The sequence below is a fragment of the Polyodon spathula genome, chromosome 9 (assembly GCF_017654505.1).
Source record: "Polyodon spathula isolate WHYD16114869_AA chromosome 9, ASM1765450v1, whole genome shotgun sequence".
Classification (NCBI taxonomy): Eukaryota; Metazoa; Chordata; class Actinopteri; order Acipenseriformes; family Polyodontidae; genus Polyodon; species Polyodon spathula.
Genome location: NC_054542.1, coordinates 20,093,550 through 20,117,148, shown reverse-complemented (window position 1 = coordinate 20,117,148; position 23,599 = coordinate 20,093,550). Strand labels below are relative to the sequence as shown.

General features: G+C 38.2%; 1 protein-coding gene across 1 annotated transcript; it reads left to right on the top strand.

Moving 5' to 3' along the window:
* Positions 1 to 5,150: 5,150 nt before the first annotated feature.
* Positions 5,151 to 23,031, top strand: LOC121320482 (phosducin-like protein 3). The gene is made up of 6 exons (XM_041258843.1): positions 5,151 to 5,402; positions 16,044 to 16,158; positions 17,507 to 17,597; positions 18,137 to 18,280; positions 20,779 to 20,987; positions 22,478 to 23,031. The coding sequence occupies exons 1-6, from the start codon at positions 5,397 to 5,399 to the stop codon at positions 22,621 to 22,623; spliced, it is 711 nt and encodes a 236-aa protein (XP_041114777.1). The 5' UTR covers positions 5,151 to 5,396; the 3' UTR covers positions 22,624 to 23,031.
* Positions 23,032 to 23,599: the final 568 nt, after the last annotated feature.

Below are 23,599 nucleotides of genomic sequence, written 5' to 3'. Positions count from 1 at the left end.
AGGTTGGGTCCTTATCCACCTTGGTGAAGGTGGAACCTTGCACCAGCACCGTGACCGTGTCCCTGATGGTGGGGAATGCACCTAGGCCCTCTTCTTGGGCTCCTGCAGTGTGCAGCAGAGATTCTGCTGTACTGGAGGCTGAGAGTGCAGATGATGGGTTGCCCCAGGAGGAGCGCACCAAATCCAGGAAGTCCTGGCATAAGGGGAGGGCATGCTGTGGGTGCCCTCTCTGCTGGAAGAAGCGGTTCCCCTTTCCCTCCTGTTCCGTCAGCCATGGGACATCCGTGGTTGCAGCTGCATGCTGCATTTTGCCCGGAACTCCTCCCTCTGGGACACGTCTGGCAAGGGCGGCAGGGTGCTCCTCACTGTGGCCTGCCCGACGGAGGTGCCTGGGTCTGACACATCCGACCTGGACGCCGTGAAGGTCAGCTGACCTGGGTTAGGTGGTAAAGGCAGAGGGGATGGGGAACAGACTTTAGGGGCTGGGGCTGCCTGGTGGTAGGGGGTAGCCTGTCCTGAGATTTTAATAGGATCTCCAGCATAGTTTGCTGAGCCCTTACAGTCTCTGCCAGCTCCACGAAGCGCCGCTCAGCCAAGCTTGGCCACCTTCGAGGCTGCTGTGATGGTGAACGTCTGCGCCTGCGTGGGGAAGGGGAGCGGTGCCTGTGTGGCGACCTCCTGTCCCCTGGGGAAGGGGAGCGCTGCCTGCGCGGCGACTGTTTGTCTCCTGGTCAACGTCCCCTTGAGTGGTACCGCCTTGGTGGTGAACATCTCATCTCCCCTGAGAGGTGTCTGTGCCTCTGTACCGGTGGTGCGGACAGGGAGGGTGACCCAGTTGTGCGGGAGAGTTCCCTTGTCACTGTAGCATGGGGGTCCTGGACGACCTCTGTGGAGGCTCTTGGACCACCGATTTCATTCTCCCATGGCTTGAGGAGAGAGACTCTGCTGGGGATAGGGCTCTTTTCGTCGCTTTGTTCTCGAGAACTTCCGACAGGGAGAGCAGTCCAGCTCACCTGCCAGTGCCTTGGCCGCATGTTCTGGCCCTAGGCACCTGGCGCAGGATCGATGTTCATCCTGCCTGGGCAGCTTAGCTGAGCACCGGTCACACTGGTGGAAGCCAGCTGAAGACCCAGTCGACTGAACCGACATGTTTGCAGTTGTTGTTTTTTTTTTTTTTTTAAACTGCTGCGCTCAATGAGCAGCCCGCAGACGCGTTTTTAACACGATTCACCGGTGCCAAATCAGTCAGTGCCAGGATCGGCGTCGAGGCCAGCGCTGTCGGTGCCGAAGTCGGCGTCGAGATGTGCGAGGTCAGTGCCGAGAGGTCAGTGCCGTGAGGTCAGTGCCGAGTCGTTGGTGCCGAGGTCGATGCCGACGTGTAGTGCGGTCGGTGCCGGGCTGTAGACGGCATCGAAGTTATTCCCTGGTGCCGAATCAACTGGTGCTGGGAACGGCGCTGAGAAAAGCGCTGTCGATGCTGAGACAGTCGGTGCCGAGTTGACCTGTTCCAAGGTTGGTGCCAATGGTGGGCACTGTAGCGGCCAAGCTGTAGGCGGCACCGAAGATGTTTAGACCGGTGCAGAGTCAATCGGGACCAGGTAGGCGCTGTTTCTTTCAACCTCCGTTCGGCAGGAAGAAACGGCGTCGATGCCAGGTTATGCAGCTGATTCAATCGGCATGGTCGCCGAGGGCAAGTGCAGTCGCACTAGGAAAGCCTGAGGATTGAAAGGGGGCGCTAGGCCCGAGTTATTTATTTATTTTTTTTGTTGGTCGCTGTGACTGATTAAATCAGTGTAGAGGACGACGCCGCGAGCCCGCAGGGTCACACTACAGTACCACAACAGCTCTCACACGGTGTATCAACTACACAAAGCCTCGTGAGGTGAGAGAGTAATGGCCGCTCGCTAATCCCTGAAGAGGGGTTGAAACCAGCTCTAGCCAGAAAACTGACGTGAGAATTATAGCGAGAGCCAATTTACCAACACTTGAGAGCGTGATTACCGTGGAATATATTGTAATTTATTTGGAAAACCAAACAAATCAGCCAAATTCAGTATGTAAAAAGCAAAAGAAATGTACAACCTGTCTCAGAGAGATGAGAGAGAAAATGGCGATGTGCTACTGTGAGGACGTCCCTCTTCAACAGGAGGTGGGAGGGCCTTCCCCCCTCACAGCAGGGCCCTGATAGGGCAGCTTTTGTATATTTGCTCAGAGATTGACGGTCAGAGAGGCTTTTCCCATTCGGTAATGGTTGTCATTTGAATTGAAAGGGAACCACTCTTGTGATCTTGCATGCAACTATTTATTTATTTATTTATTTTTACTAATAATGAGTGCATTAGTATTATATAACTAATAAATAAGATATTGTAGTGAATAACTGAGATTATAAGCATACAGAAGCACATTCTGTGTCATTTTATGTGAATGTACAGATACAGATTAGGGTACTCTTTCACCTGAGTGGTTTTATGAATTTAGAGCCTTTTGTTAAAAAACAAACACAATACATGAACATTTATTGAAAAATTAATAATACAAACAACACCTATATTATATAAATGAATCACTTTCAGAAAATTCCGATTCACCAAAATCAGACGTCAGTTTGCCAACAACGATTCATCTAATCATCTTGCCATCTTGAAATAAAATTCTGTAGAGCGGGAACTTTTATTATTGTGTGCATATCAATCTCTGTACATACACAGTAAACATATACACAGAATACCCTTTTATCAAAGCAGTGTTTTACACACAGCAAGAACAACAGAATAAATAGTACTAAATATACTACAAAAACGCTAACTATTATAAGAAAACATAGTAAAATTGCAATGCTGTAATACAAGTTTATTCTCATGGGCAAACATGGACACCACTCTTGATTATTTTCTCAAAATAAATATTTATAAATAGAAGTTCTTCATTCCATTATTAATGAGTAAAAATGTAAAACATGTAACTGATATACATTCTGTTAATGAAACATCTGCTTATATCCACTCCTTTCTTGATATTTATGAATGTTGTAAAAACATAAATATTATAACCCGTGAGACAGAATAACTGTTCTAGTATAATGAAATACAATGTGTCACACTGACAGTGTTTTTCTGTTTCTTATTTACAAACAAGTTCCTTTTCTTCCTGTGTGCTGCTGAAACTTTCACTGCCCTTTAAAATTTAAATGCCCTTCAGTGATGTCAGTGCTTTTCGACGTGTTTACCTGAACATGGGCCCTGAAAGACACGCCAGTACAATCGTCTTACATAATCACACCCCTTAAAGGAGTAAGGTTAGGGTGAGGGTTGTTGACGCTGGATCATTGGGATCCTGTAAGAGCTGCCTTTACAAAGGTTTGAGATCAATCAGCAACTAGAAACCAGAGAAGAACTTTTTTTTTTTTTTTAATAATATTCCTATTTAGACTACAATTATGAAATGCCATATGCTGAACTTTTAATTTACATCATTGTTTTGGGGGGTGCTCTAACCAAACTACTGTAAAGACAAAAATGCATTCCCATATATCTCCAGAATCAGATATTCTCAATAACATATGCTAAATAATGTTAGTACCAAATTTCATGACGATTGAATACGCGATTCTCCAAAACTATGCACAAATATAAGTGTGTCATACAGATGTAATTACAGACATACATCCCCCTATATCCCCCAGAATCTGATATTCTCAGTAACTAAATAATGGTTAAGTTTAGGGTAACTTAATTTAGGGTTTAGGGTAACTTAATTTAGTACAATGCCTATGAGTAACATACATTTCAATTCAGTCTGGGCTAAAATTAAAGCTATTATTAAAGTTTTAGTAGCATGATTTTTGTACTATTTTGTACTATTAAACAACAAACAATCTGAAAAAAATAGCATTGTAGTAATATATACAATGCATGCCTATTGTAAAATGTATGCATATCCAGCTTGTAAAAAATACAAAATGTAGCAAAAATATTGTACATAGAGAGACATGCACACATACAGTACACGCAATTGTACCTTTTTCACCCTGGAACTCGAGAGCGGATGTCAGTGAGCTACTGACCTCTGGAGGACAAAGGCCAGCCTTGCTGTCTGCCTTTGAACTCTCTGGAAGCCTGGCCAGCGGGGTTCTCTGTAGCACGATGAAGAGAAACAGTCCCTGCAGGTTTTGCCTCCCTATCCCACTGGAGCACCAGAGCCAATACTATGCTCCTTTCGGAACCTGCATATAATAGTATGGGATGCATTTTCTGACGGGGTGCAAAATTTGATATACAGCAACATCAGAAAATGCTACACATTTTCTGACAGGGATGCATTTTCTGATGTTACACCAGCTAAAAACTGAGTAGGCTATTTTGACTGATTAAAGTCAACAATACCTTTAGGGGAAGAATAGACAGAATGGGCCCAAATTCCACCAACAAGATGTAACATACTGGTTAAGTATTAAGCATCTTAAAGCCATAATAAAAGCAAAAGGAGGTTACAAAAACAGGGGTGCCAATACTTTTGACATGAACAAATATATAAAATTGATTAAGTGCTTGTATTTTTTATATATTGTTTGTTAAACTAACATACATTGTTTCTTTTCATCTCTGTCATGTTAATTACTAAGCACTTAACAAGTTGTACTTGAATCATCTTGTATTACGTGTAGGTGCCAATTCTCAACACATTTTAGTAGGTGCCAATTCTCTTGTTAAGAATATATATATATATATATATAGATCTATATATTATATATATATAGATATATATATATTATAATATACTGAGTCGTATATATATATATATATATAATATATATATATATATATATATATATATTTATATATATATTTTTGTTTGGTTTTGGGGGGGGGGGGTTTTTTTATATATATAGTTTCAAAAATTTTGTATGAATGCTCTGTACAAGACGTGAGTTCTGCAGGATTTTTTTTTTTTTTTTTTTTTTTTGTCTGCTCTGGAGAAAAAAGAGCTCTCAATTTTCAGCTGTTGGTTCGTGTGCTACCTCTTTGGCTTGCTGTGCAGCTGCTACTCCCAGATTTGGTCTGTTTTACTCTCACTCCTTTTTAGGACATACTGTACTACCTTGTGATGTTACCGGAAATTGGTGTTACATGTGTACCACTCCCCCACATAAGAACTGCCATTTCAGTAACACACACGTTCTTCTACGTTACAGCATTCTATGCTTGCAGAAGCTCTTTGTTTGTTGTAGAATTAGACGTTTTTTTTTTTTTCTTGGTAACAATTATTTAAGAACAAAACGTAATTGTGAGTGTTGCTAACGTATTCAAAGCAGTCAGCATCACGTTTGTGGACAGGCCTTTTCATTTAATCCTAAGCAAAGTAACACAGTGTGGGTGTGATCGAAAGGACATACAATGCAGGTGGGTGTATAAATTATGTTAAGTATTACGTTAATGTCGAAATTAATATACGAGCTATGTGGGTCTCGTCATGTATATCTTACTAGTTATAGCTGTCTGTGTTACTGAATGTGCAGACTACCCATTTATTAGAAAGAAACTATACGTGGTGTTCAAAGCTTTGGTGATATATCATATTCAACTAAAATAAATTGGGTTACAGACAGTACATTGAACTTGATGACAGTTACATCTTTGGCTTTCCAAACTGAGATGAGTTAGATTTTGCCACCGCTTCCAAGCCTAAATCAATTCTAACTTGGGCGAGTTCATTTTCAAAAACAGTGTAGGTTGACTCTCAGTCTGTCTTCATTCCATACAAGTTATTATTATTATTATTATTATTATTATTATTATTATTATTATTATTATTTGAAGATAAAGAGAGGGCAGTCCGGTTGCACGTAAACCACCACTCCTGCGACGTCGCTGGTCTTCGCTGAGTATTCCGAAGGGACAGGGAAGCAATATCGGCAGGAACTAATAATACTATTAATTCTCAGCGCTGCAGCGAACCCTGCTGGCGAAGCGCCCAGTGTGCTCAAAAGCGGTCTCTCACTGAACCGTTAGTGCTCCTGGGTTAAAATAATTGGCACACATTTATCAAAATAAATTATTGTTTTAAGAAAATAGCCTTCTATAGAGATATCCGAAAGCCACAATACCACAAACAATATGTAAATAGCATAAACAACAATGCATTTGTATCATTTGAGCAAATGTACTCTATTGCGTTTCAGTGCAGTAGTTCACAAGAAGAAAAGTGTTTGTTTTAACAAGTTTATATAAACGAGGAAAACTAAACGTAACTTCATTAATGGATTTTTATACAGCACAGGTCATGGAAATAAGCATTGATAATAGTGAAAGCCTTACTGCTGATGGTACATAAATATCTGTGTCATATAGACAGTGTTTGAGCCTTTTGCTAATAGTACATTACGTGATGTTCTGTCTCTATGATATCCATTATATGTGCTATATATCTATCTATCTATCTATATCTATATCTATATATATATATATATATATATATATATATATATATATATATATATATATATATATATATATATATATATAACATTAATAAAGCTACCTTTAGTTATCCTTGTTGATGTAAACATGTTTTTAAAAAGCAAGTTTTGTTATGGTAAAGTACTTCACTGCAAGGCAGTAACGTATGTTGCCTCAAATTATATTTAGTGCTCCCTCTCTATAATGCTGTCGATTATAAAAGTTAATGCATTTCGGATATACGGTCCAACAGCATGTCCCCCAATTCCCTATACCAGTGATTCATGCAATATTTCTACAGTATATACAGTATCGGTTTTGTTCAAACTGTAAACAACTTCTCAACTTCCGTTTCTGTTTCTCCCTTTTGATACAGTATCTGAACTGAAGGAAAGCTGCGCTGGCACTTTATAATACAGACATCTTATTCAGCATTCATTTTATAACTTAATAAATATTAGGCCTATTACCTGCTTATCTTCCCTAATGTATTTACTTTTTTTTTTTGCTGCGAGAGGAGCTGAGGCTTTCTTCGGGAGACGAGACGCTTCAGCCCCGCTCCTCAGTCGAACCTTGGGCGAGCCCATTCCCTCTCTTTCTCGCACTTGGTTTGCTTGTCTGACTGCCGTTTAGCCAGGCTATTTATAGCATAAAAATTGCTAATTAAAAAGATCCACGAGTGGGAATGTTACTACACTGCACTGAAATAGATACATGAAAATTCATTAAAGCAGACGTTTGCCTTTATTGAAGGTTAATATTAAAACACATTTTTGAGAAGGAACATTCCAAAAAAAGACCCTCTCGTTTACTTATGTAATGTTCATCAATATAGTCATGCGTAGGGGTTTATCAGACCTCAAAATAAATAGAATGGCAGAGTTCAACATGTTTTATTCACCTATCACACACAAAAAACAAACAGAATAAAGGCATATATCAGCTCTTTCACTTATGGGTTTTAATAGACCAGTGCCCTTCAACAAATTAACATCAATACAAAGTACAAGTAATGTGTAAAAATGTGCCCCCTCAGTCATTTATTGTATGGTCCTTCCCACTTGGAAACATTTACACGGGCCACAAAAGGGTTAACTGCAAGAGTGACAATGACACAAGTTAATTGTGTCAACCTGAGTGACATACTTAATGCCTAGGTTGATACTTTGTTGTAGATGATACTTCTAACAGCCCATAGGCAGTCCTCATATTGACAAAATGCCACAGGTTAAATGATTCAACCTGTGCCTCCTAATTACTGTTTAGATTGATACTGTGTTGCAGTACGTACTTCTAATAGTCCACAGATGGAATTGCCTGACATAGGCTTGGTAGTTTTTGACGTTTATTCCTACCAAAACTACTTGCCTTCAAATGTCACTTTAAAAAAACCAAATTGATTAATAGCAAGATTGACTTAATGAGCCTTATTTTTCACTCCAGCAAATGATGATGACGGCCAACTGTTGTGACAGCCTGCTCTCTCCTTGTGTTGCTGTTTCCTGTTGTCAGTGAAGGGATCTCACTCTGATTTTGAGGCTGTGGATTTAGCTAATTTCCTTGAGCTATATGAAAATCATGGTTTATGATGTCATGTAACCCCTTAATGCACTGCAGCCTATGTGTATATATATATGTGTATATATATATATATATATATATATATATATATATATATATATATATATATATATATATATATATATATATATATATATATATATACACACACACACACACACACACACACACACACACACACACACACAGTGCTGAGAAAAAGTTTGTGAGCCCTAATGATAATTATGGAAATTCCATAGTTTTACCATGATACCTTCTTGAATCTTTTCTTAAATATCCAATAGGGTTTATATTAACCAATTCCATGTCTTTTGAAACAAAATTATGTATGAATTAGACAAACAACGAGTAATTAAGATTCAGGGTATGTGAAAAAGTGAACCCCTGGTTTTATCAGCTCAATTAAGGGGATAATTAGAATCAGGTGTTTATAATTAGGTAGATCTGACAAGCATGATGGTGGGTGTGTGATGGTTTGGGGCTGCTTTGCTGCCTCAGGACCTGGAAGGCTTGCCATCATTGACACAACCATGAATTCTGCATTGTATCAAGATTCTAGAGGAGAATGTCAGGTCATCTGTCTGTGAGCTGAAGCTGAACCTAAAGTGGGTCATGCAGCAAGACCAATGATCGTAAACATACAAGCAGATCTACAACAGAATGGCTGCAGAAGAAGAAATTCTGCATTTTAAAATGGCCTAGTCAAAGTCTGGACCTAAACCACATCAAAATGTTGTGGCAGGACCTGAAGCGAGCTGTCCATGCAAGGAAGCCCTCACTTGTCACCTAGTTGAAGCATTCTGTAAGGAGGAACGGGCCAAAATTCCTCAAACAATGTGAGAGACTGACCAGCAGTTACAGGAAATGTTTAGTTGAAGTCATTGCTGCTCAAGGGGGTGCCACCAGTTATTGAATCTAAAGGTTCACACACTTTTTCACACATGAATATTGAATGTTGAGTCATTTGTGGATAAATAAATGTTGATAAAGTATCATGTTTTTGTGTCATTTGTTTAATCAGGTTATCTTTATCTATTATTAGGACTTAGATTAAGCTTTAATAACATTTTAGGTTTGAAATATGTGAAAATCCTAAGGGGTTCACAAACTTTTTCTCGGCACTGTATATACAGTAGCTCTCAAAAGGATTCACCCCCTTGGAATTTTTCCACATTTTATTTTGTTACAACATGGAATCAAAATGGATTTAATTAGGAGTTTTTGCTACTGATCAACACAAAAAAGTCCATAATGTCAAAGTGATAAATAAAATCTACAAATTGTTCTAAATTAATTACAAATACAAAACAGAAAATAATTGATTGCATAAGTATTCACCCCCTTGAGTCCATATTTGGTAGAGGCACCTTTGAGAGCAATTATAGCCATGAGTCTGTTTGGATAAGTCTCTACCAGCTTTGCACATCTGGACAGTGCAGTTTTTGCCCATTCTTATTTGCGAGATTGCTCAAGTTGCGTAAGTTGGAATTTTCAACTCTTTCCACATATTCTCAATTAGATTGAGGTCCGGGCTTTGACTGGGCCACTCCAGGACATTGACCTTTTTGTTTTTAAGCCACTCCATTGTGGCTTTGGCTGTATGTTTGGGGTCATTGTCCTGCTGGAAGATGAATCTTCTCCCAAGTCCCAGGTGTTTCAGCAGGTTTTCCTCCAGGATTTCTCTGTACTTTGCTGCATACATTTTGCCCTCTATCTTCACAAGCTTTCCAGGCCCTGACACAGAGAAGCATCTCCATAGCATGATGCTGCCACCACCATGCTTCATGGTAGGCATGGTGTTCTCAGGATGGAGTGCGGGTTGTGCGAAACATATCGCTTAGCATTGAGGCCAAAACGCTCTATTTTGGTCTCATCAGACCATATAATCTTCTTCCACTTGGTCTCAGAGTCTCCCACATGCCTTCTGGCAAACTCTAGCTGAGATTTGATGTGAGTTTTTTTCAATAATGACTTTCTTTTTGCCACTCTCCCATAAAGGCCAGTTTTCTGACGCACCCAGGCTATTGTTGCCGTATGCACAGTGTCTCCCAGCTCAGCCGTGGAAGACTGTAACTGCTTTAGAGTTGCCGTAGGCCTCTTGGTGGCCTCCCTGACTAGTGCCCTTTTATTCCGGATACTCAGTTTTTGAGGACGGCCTGTTCTAGACAGATTCACAGTTGTGCCATATTATCTCTATTTCTTAATAATGGACTTTATTGTGCTCCGGGCGATAGTCAATCCCTTGGAAATGTTCTTATATCCTACCCCTGATTGATGCTTTTGAAGAACCTTATTCTGGATTTGCTTGGAATGTTCCTTCGTCTTCATGATGTAGTTTTTGTTAGGAAATGTACTGACCAACTGTGGGACCTCCCAGAGACAGGTGTATTTAACCTGAAATCATGTGAAACAACTTATTTGCACACAAGTGGACTCCATTCAACTAATTGTGACTTTTAAAGACGATTGGTTGCACCAGAGCTTATTTAGGTGTGTCATAGCAAAGGGGGTGAATATTTATGCAATCAATTATTTTTTGTTTTAGATTTGTAATTAATTTAGAACAATTTGTAGATTTTATTTTTCACTTTGGCATTATGGACTTTTTTTTGTGTTGATTAGTGGCAAAAACTCCCAGTTAAATTCATTTTGAGTCCATGTTTTAACACAATAAAATTTGGAAAAGTCCAAGGGAGTTGAATACTTTTGAGAGCCACTGTATACACCACCAACTCGATATATCACAGGTGTCGGGGTCCAAAATAAATCTGCAATATATCCAGGGCTGCAATATAGCGAGAGACCCATAGAAAAACAAATAGGCTAACAAATGTTGTACAACCACTCCCTTGTTTTATCGGGTGTGTCAGGGTCCAGTATAAATCCTTTACGCAGCCTGCTTTTTCTCATTTTTTTGTGTAAAAAGCAGCACATAGTTTTAATTCCTACAGTGGAGGGTCATTGCTTCTGATCAACTTCAGTCTCCAATTAATGAGTCTTCCTTTTTCAAATGTACAAACCCGCTGCATTGAAAGAATCAATTCCCAATAACAACATAAGAGGCATGTTGCTAGGGAGCTGACGTCACTGCCTTGTGGCTTTTGCTAGTGCATTGCTGCCACATGTGAACACCTTGTTGGCTAAAATAAAAACCTCTTCAGCTTTGTGCTATTGTGCAATACGTGTGTATATGATAACAATACAATATGAATACTTTGTTTTTAATTGTTTTGTATGTTGTTTGTGGTGTGCAATACGAAATAAAACAAAGTTATTCTAAGTGCCTATGTGTATTGCAGCTAAGGCATACGCAGTTAGACAGTAAAAATTGGGAGCCAACTCCAGGACCGTAATATATCCGAATTCGCAGTATAGCAAGGGGCGATATAACGAGGGGAGGCTGTATACAGTGCCGTGAAAAAGTATTTGCCCCCTGTCTGATTTTCTGCATTTCTTGCATTTTTTTGACACTGAATTTCAACCAAAATCTAATATTAAATAAAAGGGACCCTGAGTGAACAAATAACACAACATTGATACTTATTTCATTTATTTATTAAAGAAAGTTATGCTACACCCAATGCCCCCGTGTGAAAAAGTAATCGCCCCCTTAGACTCAATAACTAGTTACGTCACCTTAAGCAGCAATAACTGCAATCAAACGCTTCCTGTAGTTATTGATCAGTCTCTCACAGCGCTGTGGAGGAATTTTGGCCCACTCCTTCATGCAGAACTGCTTCAACTCAGTGACATTTGTGGGTTTTCGAGCACACTGCTCGTTTCAGGTCCTGCCACAACATCTTAATGGGGTTTAAATTTCTTTTTCTTCAGCCGTTTTGATGTAGACTTGATTGTTTGTTTTCGGATCATTGTCTTGCTGCGCTTCAGCTTCAGCTCACGGACGGCTGGCCTGACATTCTCCTGTAGAATTCTGTTACAGAGCAGAATTCATGGTTCCTTCAGTGATGACAAGCCGTCCAGGTCCTGATAAAGCAAAGCATCCCCAAATCATGACACTATCACCATCATGGTTGACCGCTGGTATGAGGTTCTTGCTGTGGAATGCAGTGTTTGGTTTTCGCCAGACATAACACGGCCCATGGTGGCCAAAAAAGTTCCACTTTTGACTCATCTGTCCATAGAACGATTTTACGCCTTGCTCTTGGAGAAATTTTGGCAGGATGGCCACTCCTGGGAAGATTCGGTACTGTGCCAAACTTTCTCCATTTGGACAGTATGACTCTGACTGTGGTTTGGTGGAGCCCCAGAGCCTTAAAAATGGCTTTGTGACCCTTTCCAGACTGATAGGCATCAACTTTTTTCCAGAGGTCTTCAGGAATTTCTTTTAATTGTGGCATGATGTGCCTCCAGAACCTGTGTGCTGACAACTTCACTCTGATGGTAAGGGCCAAAGTTAGTCAGATTTATATTGGGCAGGGGTCGCACAAATGAGACCTGATTGTTAAACAGAGTATTCAAACAGCTGACCCTAATTATCCCTTTTAATTGGGTTGAGTTAACTAGGGGGGGCAATAACCTTTTCACACCTGAAGATTGCATGTTTGATTACCTTGCACACCAAACAAATGAAAGAAGCACCAAACTTTGGTGTCATTTTTTCTCTCAGACTCCTACTATATACTACTACAACCCACAAAAAGAACTGACCAAATGCAATGTGGAAAATGTGCAGAAATGCAGAAAATCAGACAGGGGGCAAATACTTGTTCACGGCACTGTGTGTAATTAAAAATAACGGGATAATGGCAGTTGAAGCATTATCAAGTTAGTTATAGTAAAACTTAAAAAAAAAAAAAAAAAAAAAAACCTTAAAAGAAAACCATTTGTAAACATTTCAGAACTACTGACCTGAAAAAATGATCAAGTTTTGCACTTTTTTTTTTTTTTTTTTTTTTGCAGATTGAGCAAGGTTTGCTCCTTTTTTTCTGGACTCTTCTGAGATGTTGCTGTTATCCATGTGCTTAAAACAGTCATGTCCATTGCCGTGCAAATCACATGATCATGTTCTTGTTTGGCTCTAATGCAGGCATCTGTAGTTACTGTCTGCACTGCAGACGTAATGGCCATGAATTGACATACATTTTGAGGGGTATTGCGGTAATTGACAAGGTCACTCACGACAATTGCGGCGTGGCCTATGTTAATTTCGAGCCCTGTATACAGACCGGTATGAGGTCATGCACATAAACGCAGTGAGGGAATACAATGACAATAAGTCTATAGGTTCGTCTTCATGTATGTATGATTCGTTTTGATCAGATTCATAACATTATTTTTCCATTGTTTTATTACAATTAACTTAAAATACTGAACAAGTTCAGAAAACTAAACCAACTTAAAATACGTTACACACTCAATGCAAACAACACTATTCTCTGGCAACGCATGATATGAAAAGTAAATAATGTATAAAACAGCTGGCATAAACAGTTATTTTTTATATACTTTACTACAAGTAACCTAAAATACTGTACAAGTTCAGAAAAATAAATCACCTTGAAATACGTTATAAACACAGTACAAACAACAATATTCTCTGACAACGCACGATATGAAAAAAACTTTTATTATTTCATTTATTTCATTTAACAACCGGCATAAAGTTATTGCAATACAGCACAATACAGTTAAGCATAACAGTTAAAGAACATGTGTGTACGGTACCTTACTATAGATCTTTTGACTACAACATAGCAAAAACATATTTGATGGAAGTCTGCATAGTATTTGGACGATTGAGCTGATAAATAAGTGATTGCAAATTGTAAAAACTCATAAGACTGACAACTATTTGTCTACATGAAGGCTCGTAGTGTGCTGAGGCCATTTTCTGTCTTTCTTGTCTGCATTTCCCGCTATCATGCTGTTGCTGTGCACTCTACGCCTCTGCTATTTATTTTTAAAAATAAATAAATAAATAAATAAATGTTTAAAGCCAGTGGAGCTGAAGCAAAGAGCGCATAGCAGTACAACTTTGACAAGACGCGCATAGCAACAGCAGGGCTAGCAAAATCGTTAGCCCGATGTTCCCGAGACAACCAAAAAAATCTGTCGGACAACGTGGTTCTTTTTTTGGCTGCTTGTCCGACGGGCAATCCGTTTTTTTAGATGGATCAATGTTTTTTATTGGTAATGTTTGAGTGATTTCCGGGGTGATGAACACATTGCTTGTGACGAAATTCCGCGAGGATTGCCCCGTGTAACACCCCTGACAAAATTTGACACTACGACAGCCAAAGTATATACTTTTATATTGAAGGCTATGGTTTTTTAAATGAAGTTACAAACTGGAATTACAAGCTACAGCACTCTGCTCACCAAGATTCACATTTTGTTATCTTGTTGTTACCTTTTTTAAATCGTTAATGTTATTTCCCAACCCAGGAAAAAAGTAGTTGTATTTCTACTTTTATTCACAATCTCATTGCTACTACTATTTTGTGCTAGTAGTGACAAATTCTGTAATAACAAAGAAAATCAAAGCTTTGGACCTAAATAGGGTTGTTATAGCGAGGGTGTACTGTATTTAATTTTTGACTTCTATGCTTAATATACAACACTTGCACATTTTAATAAATAATGCGTGCACATTTGTTATTTCATTTTTGTTATTTTTCACCTCTCATAGTGTTCAACATTTAATAGAGGGTATAAAGAAGTTTGGATCAGAATGCAGTATCATCCCTTTCAAAATAGTAATATACTGCAAGTATACTTGCCAAAACTGTCTGGTTTTAGTATACTATTGGTACCATTATACTATCCTATTTTGGCACAAGTATACTTGCAGTATACAACTGTGTATATTCTTTTTGTAAATAGTGCAGTGTAGTTCTCAAATATTGGACATTTCTTAGATTGTATCTTACTTCTCTTTTGCATACCTGCATTGTCTCTTGCTAGATATGCACCTCCAGATTCTGACAAATACTTTTAGAAAACCAGGAGCAACTTCTGCTCTGGATCAAAAAGCTATAATGCTCTGCGGCAGCCCACCTAGATAACCATCAAAAAACTAGTAGAAACTAACTAGTCTGGGAAAAACAAATGGAAATCTGGAAAAAATATGGAATTTTGATGTTGAAAAAGTGTATGAACCCTGAGATACTGTACCTATGTTGAGTACAGTGTACTTTGTACACATCACAGTCCATAGGACAATTATGGGCAACTTGACATTTTTTTGAACAACCAAATGTCTACAATGGACTGCCCAAAGGGCAAGTACCATTACCAAAATTTTGCGAGCCCTGAACACAGACCGTTGACAGAAAGAGGAAATCAAAGAAAGAAAAGTAAAAGAAAAGAATCGCTGGGATGAGTGAGGGGGATTTTTCTGTGGTAGTTCACATTTAGAGGGTGCCACATGATAAATAATTTGCTTTATTTATGTATTAATTTAAGATTTGAGTAGTTTGGTATGTAACTATCCACAAACCACCACTTCCGACATCCTTAAATTTATAGTTTGGAGTTACTGGAGAGCTGAAACTACAGTACTACAAAAAAATCCATAATAAAAAACAACAAAAAAAAAGATTTAAATCAAACAAATCCGTTGATGTATGGCATTGTTTGATTGGAGAAGTGTCAAATGTGGCCAGGTGGTGATTAAATGATTCATTGTGAATCAACCCCTGACCACATGATATACAAGAACAAAGGAGTGTTTGTTTTGTGAGTGTGTAGGAGAAAAGACGGTACTGTAATAGTTGTTAGCTTGATATGGGGTTTAATTTGCAGAGTGTTGTTTTAACCATTTTTTTTTTGTTCCAAAGTTTCATTTTGCTTAGTTGGTTAAATATTGCCTTGTGAATACAGGCTTTGGTGGGATTTTGCTTGAGCTGAAAACAATAAAAACCCTGAACTGTTTCCTGAGTGTCTGACCCTAAGTTGCAGTGTGTAATTCAGAATTATATATATACACACACACACACACACACACACATTTTTTTTAATTGTATTTATTATTATCTGATTTAGGACCCAAATGCAGACACAGAGTGGAATGACATCCTTCGGAGAAAAGGCATCCTTCCACCCAAGGAGAAAACAAACCCGGAAGAGGAACAGATTGTACAGCAGCAGCAGTCAGTGGGTGAGTTGACCTGACTGGTACTCTGGCAATCCAACAGTGCTACATATTATAAACACAGAAAAACATATGAGGAGCCTTCCTCAGTTTTACACTGTGGGGTCTGTTTATTGTCCCCTTTGACAGGAATATGGTGGAGGCTAGCATACCTATGTAGACCATACATTTTTTGAAAATATTTAGAGATCTGTTCACCCAGTTTGGATGAAACTTGGTAAGGACCTTCATTGATTAAGGTTCTTCAATTTGGAATATACATTTTGTGTTTTGTTTTTGTGTTTTTTTTTAAATATAAAACTTGAGGTGGAAAGGTCACATGATTTCATTGCAGCCAAACTATCGCTTGGAGATTTATACCATAACCACTGGCTCTTTTATGAAAAAAAAAAAGATTCGAAAGTCATAGTTTTCATAAATTGTTTAATTAAAATGACTAGGTTTCTCTGTAAGTACATTATAGGCCTAAATATTTTAAGCACTAATATTTCTGATCAACACAAATGTTTGAGACCAGGGCCTATATATACCATTCATGCTTGCACAAGTATTCCCTTCTAAACCGTGCATACACACTATTGTTATTGATATTGAAGCAGTAGTATGATGTAAATGTTGTTTACCACCTCCATGATAAGCAGAACATAATGTTTTTGTGACTCCCTTGTTTCAGTTGTGCATAGGTAAGTACAGAAGACATTAATTAGATTCTGAATATTCAAGGAATCGAGTATTCCAAATAAAATTACTACTCGAATACTCGTTAATTTGTAAAACAAATGGAAAAATGTGATAACTACACCCGGAAAACTTGGCATGGTATTTCAGAAAGGAAGAAGTTAAAAGAGATTAGCCACTACAAGTCTCTCTTCATTATTTAACTCTGCTATTGGACAATGGAGAACATGAGCAGTGAAAATGGCCTCAAAAAAACAAACAAAAACAAAAAAAACACCGTGCAATGTAATCTCTGCAGTTGATAAATCAACTAAAATGCTCAATCAAGCACTCATCTGCTACTTTGGAAGAAAACACAATGTGTCAAAAAACAAACAAGCATTGCATCTTTTACAGCGCACAGTGATCAGCGGTGTGATACGTCTCGGGCTGAAAAAAACAGGCGTTTTAATGTTAACTTTTAATATGGATTTTGACTGCAAACTAGCCTGACAATGTTAAGCCTTTGTTGTTTGAGTTAAACAATTATGCGGGTAGCAATTCTAAACTTTATGCACACAAACAAATCTAGTCATTTATTCAAGCATGAATGATAAATACTGTCCCAGGAGCTTTGTTACTACTGAAAACACAGCTTGTAACTTCGATTTACTGAAGATGGCTTTTGATTCCCCAGTAAAAACGTACGAGGACATGGCTCTGGATGAGCTGGAGGAGAATGAGGATGAGTTCAGTGAGGAGGATGAGCGGGCGATTGAGATGTACAGGTCAGTGTGGTTACAGGGTGTCATACACTTGGCAGTGTTGATAATGGATACACTCAAGTGGAATATGGGGTCCAATTCTTCACCCATTCCCTGTAAGAGACTCTGCAAAAGATTAGTTTGTCAGTGAACTTTCTAGGTCTGTTATCTGATAAATAAGATGACTGCTGTTAATTTCACAAGGTACATTTCCTTACATATTAGTTATGCAAATAAAGTCAAATATATTTTAAAAATTGCAACGCTGCTGCTTGCTGTAACCCATCCTGAAACTATATGACACCCATATCAAATAATTGTATGCACTTCAGTGTACAATGATTTCTCATGATTTTATTACAAAGACAAAAACCACTACAGGTAGTTAATCTAAATCTAACATTCTGTTTTTCACCTTGTCCTGTTCAGCAGACACTTCCACAATGATCTATGTTGTTCATTAAGGACATCTTGCAATCCCAATGTTCTAATGGATAAGCAGATTTATGTCTGGGAATTCAGTTTCTTAATGTTTTAACAATTTTGAGTACTGTCATTTGCAGGCAACAAAGATTAGCAGAATTGAAAGCCACCCAGTTGAAAAATGTATTTGGGGAAGTTACCGAGATATCTGGACAGGAATATATACAGCAAGTAAACAAAGCTGGTAAAGACATCTGGGTCATCCTGCATCTCTACAAACAGGGGTAAGTTCATCATTTGCTTTTGTTAGCAGCCATCCTCAGTAGGTATTCTATTGAAATCTGGCATTTGGAATATAGTTTACAAGTTCTTCATGTTATGTTATGAAAGATAGGAATATACATTTACAATACATACATGTAATCTTGTCAAATTTTCACACACAAATATCCAAGCTCTAGTTTGTTATTCACTTCTGGACTAATTTCTTTCAGCACTGCAGACCTCTGAAGAGTTCTAGATAATACCTCCTCTGAAATGGGCTACTACTGTCATCTAGGGAAAAACACTCCACAATAGACCAATTAACCAGTCCCAAACTTGGGTATACCCCTGTAGAACTGTGCTTTTTGTAAATTTACAGTATAATCGTAAATCTCAAAAAACTACTCACTTCTAAATCTTTTGTAGTCATTTTTGTATTACTTTAGTATAAATACATGTTAATTTGGATTCATATGTTGTTTTTTTCTGACTTTATGTGAACGAAAAGACACACATTTGCCCGTTTTCCCATTGGAAATAGTGATATTTTGAAATATCACTGTCCTGGTCACAAAAGCAAAGTTTGTGGGGAATAATAGCCATTTTCTATACTTTTGAGGCATAAGCAATTAGGAAATAACACTTACTACCCAGGAACAAAAATTGTGTTACATAGTGATATTGTACAAACACCAGAAACTGAGCTGCAGCAAGTCCCTTGCTACTGAATCAAAGCATAGTGGGGAAAAAAAAAAAAAATTGATAAACTTTTTTTTTTATGTCAGACCTATGTCTAATTTCTTAACAAAATCTGGCAAATGATCTGCAGTGATGGCTTTAAACCTGCTTTAATCACAATTTGGTTTAGCTGCAAGAAAAACATCAGATGATTTGACACTACTGGTCAAAAGTTTTAGATATAAATTAAGTTAATTAAGATAATTATTAAGTTTTAAAAGTCAGTGTACTCTGAAATTAAAGCGTAGAACAAATAAACAATTGGAGATAAAAAAGAAATCATGGAATCGTTTTGTTTAACAAAATTTAATCTAAATTTTTGACTCAAAGTAGCCACCTTTTGCAGATATAACAGCCGAACACTCTTGTGGCATTCTTTCTACAATGGAAATCAAATATTGTTCGGAAAGTTCTTCCCAACACTTTTGCAGAAGTTCCAACAAATGTGTTGCACTTGTTGGTTGCATTGCTTTCACCCTTCTGTCCAGTTCATCCCAAACCAGCTCAATGGGGTTTAAGTCTGGAGACTGTGCTGGCCATTCCATGATTTGAAGCCTACCGTCTTGTTCTTGTCTGCTAAGGTAGTTCTGACATAGCCTGGAGGTATGCTTTGGGTCATTATCTTGCTGTAGGATGAACCCCTGACCAACTAGACGTATACCAGAGGGTATTGCATGGAGCAGCAAAAGAGCTCCAGACCAACACACTTCCTCCTCCATGTTTGACAGTTGGTGTCACACACCAAGGAACCATCCTTTCACCTACTCGACGGCGTACAAAAACCCTGCGTTATGAACCGAAGATTTCAAATTTTGATTAGTCGGTCCACAAGACCTTCTTCCAGTCTTCAGTAGTCCACTGGCGGTGCTTCATGGCCCAGGCAAGCCTCTTTTTCTTATTTTGCCATCTTAGCAATGGCTTTCTTTCTGCCACTCAACCTGTCAAACCTGCAGCTCGAAGTCTTCTCTTCACAGTTGAAGCTGAGACTTGCTTACTTCGACCAGTGTTAAGCTGTGCTTGAAGCTGTTGTCCTGTGAGCCGCAAATCACGCAAGCTGTTGACTCTCAGAAACTTATCTTCTGATTCTGTTGTGGCTTTGGGTCTGTCAGACCTCTTCCTGTCAGAGTTTCCTCCAGTTTCCAAGTGCCTTTTGATGGTGTAGGAAACTGTACTCACTGACACCTTGGCTTTCTTTGCAATTTCTCTAAAGGAAAGACCTACACTTTTAAGGGTTATAATGGTCTGTCTGTCTTCCTTTGTTAATTGCCTTTTTCTCGCCATTATGATAGCAATATACTACTTTCTGCAGTACAATACTGTCCAAATAATGCTTGAGAGGGTGTATTAACACAGTCTGTTCCAACACTGCTTTTATACAGACAGAGGGTTTGTAAGTAATCAACAAAAGTTGGGACACCTGTAGGAATTGTTAGCATCAACTTTCAAGGCTTAATTTACTTCCATTGCTGCAGAACAGCTGTAAGTTGTTAACCCATTACTTGTTCCCTGAAAAAGGCCTTTTTGTATAACTCTGAAATGTACATTATTTTTCAGTTTTTGGTCACCTAAACTTTTTTTTTAACCTCTGGCAGTTTACCGCTTACCTTTGTACCATTTCATGTTATTCATTGGACTTGAACTGCTTAAATTTCAATAAAAACTGGAAAAACTTTTGACCGGTAGTGTAAATACAAGATTGAAGTTTATCTAGGTCTGAGAAACCATCGTTATGTCACTATCACTAGGCTCTTATTTGTTTGTCTTTTTTTGTTTCTTTTAGCATCCCCCTCTGTACTTTGATAAATCAACATCTCGGTTCACTAGCAAGGAAGTTCCCACAGACAAAATTTCTCAAGTCAATCTCAACAACGTGTATACCCAACTACCCTGACAGGAACCTGCCAACTATATTTGTATACCATGAAGGCGACATGAGAGCACAGTTTATTGGTCCACTAGTTTTTGGGGGCATGAATTTAAAAATAGATGGTAAGTGGTAATGAAAATGTACTATATGCTTCTAAATAAGACATTAGGTCTGTAAAAAGATTGAAATAAATAACTTGTAAGGTTAATTCATACAAAATGGCTCTAATTAGCACAGTGGCAAATGCTTTGTGAACATGTCTCGTGCTTTATTAGAAAATGGATCAGAGATTTGCTTTAACCTGATTGGTCAATATGAGATCCCTAATCTCTGGTAAGGGACCTTGAATGTTATTGTTCAAACTGTTAAATTTGTGTTCCAAATCAATTAGGGATGCACTGAATCCAAGTTTGAGATTCGTCCAAATACCAAATCCATCTCAAAAGATTTGACCGAATACCGAACCAAACCTGAAGGAAACTGTTGAATGAAAAACAGACTGGCAGCTACTAACAAGGGACATGCACAGTCTATAGTTTTGAGCCTTTTAGTTCATAGTATTTTTTTTTATTAGCAAATGGAAATATATCCCTGAATAATATTTAAGTTTGAAACTTACACAATTTGTCGCTAGCCCCCTCCCCCACAATAGAAACTTCACAATACAGAACTGTTTACCTTTACAAGAAAGGAGAGCTGCGTCTTTGCCATGACCCACTATTTTCTTTAATGACATTTCAACCTGTGTCACCTGACCTGAGAGTAGGGTTGCCAACAGGCTTCAGAGTCTCGGGGAAACTAAGGAAAGTCAGGTTTTGTAACTCACCTCTCTAAAGTACAGTGCATTCAGTAAAGTGAGTGTGACTTGTACAAACTGTCGCTAAATTAATTTAATTGTTTTACTTAGTTGTTACCAAAAGCGCACACATGCCTGCAAGACCTATACAGCAACTGATTGACTTTCTGAATCTCTGACTGGGCGGGACTGTATGAAGTAAGAAATATTAAACAAATAGAAACTTTACCTGCTGTCACTCAATTAAATGAATGCAGGTGAGTGCAAAGTTATATATAATAATGGTGTTGCGCTATTTTGATAGATATTGTTTACAGTATAAAAAAATTCAGCAATACAATTAATCATTGTTGTGAGGCTCTCCAAATAGAATCAACACCACAATTAAACAATAAATACATTTACTAAACTGCTGAAGCAATTCACACTCACTTTACATGTCAAATACATTGCAGTTTAGAGAGGCGAGTTAAAAAAAAAACCTGACCTGCCTTATTGTCCCGAGGTTCTGTAGCCTATTGACAACCCTCTCTGAGAACTATGAGGAAAAAATTACCATGATGAGTGACCTGAATCTCCCTGCAAAATAAAACCCACGTTGATTTAAATGCACCATGTGTGTAACACATCAAATAAGCTAGAAACATTTGTCCTAAGATTTTAATGTAGTTCTTTGATATCCTAATAATATTCGGTGATGTTCAATAATTCTGTATAAGCAACAGGTTGAAAATATTCACCCAGTACTGAAGTATCAGCTCTGTTTAATTTCACTGGTAACACTGACTTTGGTTTTGTTTTGTTTCTTTTTTAAAGAACTAGAATGGAAGCTTTCAGAATCGGGTGCAATCGAAACAGATTTGGAGGAAACCCCCAAAAAACAAATCGAGGACAAGTTGATGACATCAGTCAGGTGCACGGCTCTGACAAAAAAGGATAGCGATTCAGAAGAGGACTATTAGACAATGATTTTTATTTTTTTTTTAATCGTGATACACCTTTGATCTGGCATTCATGGATCCTGTGTTAAAATCTATGACTTCCTTCTCTATATTGTGTGGCAAAATTCAGCATCTGTCACTGTAGCAAATAGTTTTTTGTTTTTTTTTCTCTGAAAATGTGATCAACTGAATTAACTGTATGTACGCAGAAAAGCTTGCCAAGGTGGAAACTATATTATTGTAAAGTGTTTTGTAGATCATGTAAAACAAGTAAACTTTACATACCTACAGCTAAGAAACTGCGAATATTAGTGTATACTCCTGTTTTATAAAAAAAAAAAAATCTTGCAACAACTAAATTATGAAACTGATCTCATAAAATAAACAGAAATGCATTGTTTTTAAGTGATAAACCACACAATCCCTTCACATGGTATGCAGTTGTGTTTTTTTTTCTTTTCTTATTACATAAAATATTTTTACATCTACAGGACGATTCATAAGCTGCATATCATATAGAAACTATGTCGTGTCACTCTGGCCTATCTGGATATTTTTCATAGAAGGCTTCTGATGCACGATCCGGTTGTGAGGAAACTTCTGTAAAGTGGAGGCTGGTGCGAACCGACGGGCATGCATGTCACAAACAGGCATCTTAACCACTATGCAAAAGAGCCAGGCCTGTCTGCATTTGTGGTTAGAAAACTCTTAACCTCATTTTACCAACAGGGATAAGAATACTAAGGTAAGAGTAATGGCAGTGAACCTCACAACACTGCCCGAAGCACTTTGAGTCATTGAGAGTATCAGAATATTGTGTATATGGAGTCATTTTTTGTCACACATTTTTTAGATGCTGTATAAAGGATAGGCCATCCTTGTTCAAAACGATAGTAATGGAATGCAATGTTAGAAAGTGTTTAGTATAACCAAGGACAGCAATTAGAATTTGAGACTTATGGACCACTATATTGAGAACCAATTTCCTGGTTGTGTT

Excerpts from the sequence above, each read along its gene's own strand:
- LOC121320482 (XM_041258843.1), top strand. Across the intron at positions 16,159-17,506 it reads ACAGCAGCAGCAGTCAGTGG|TAAAAACGTACGAGGACATG; the intron begins GTGAGTTGACCT and ends TTGATTCCCCAG. Across the intron at positions 20,988-22,477 it reads CATGAATTTAAAAATAGATG|AACTAGAATGGAAGCTTTCA; the intron begins GTAAGTGGTAAT and ends TCTTTTTTAAAG.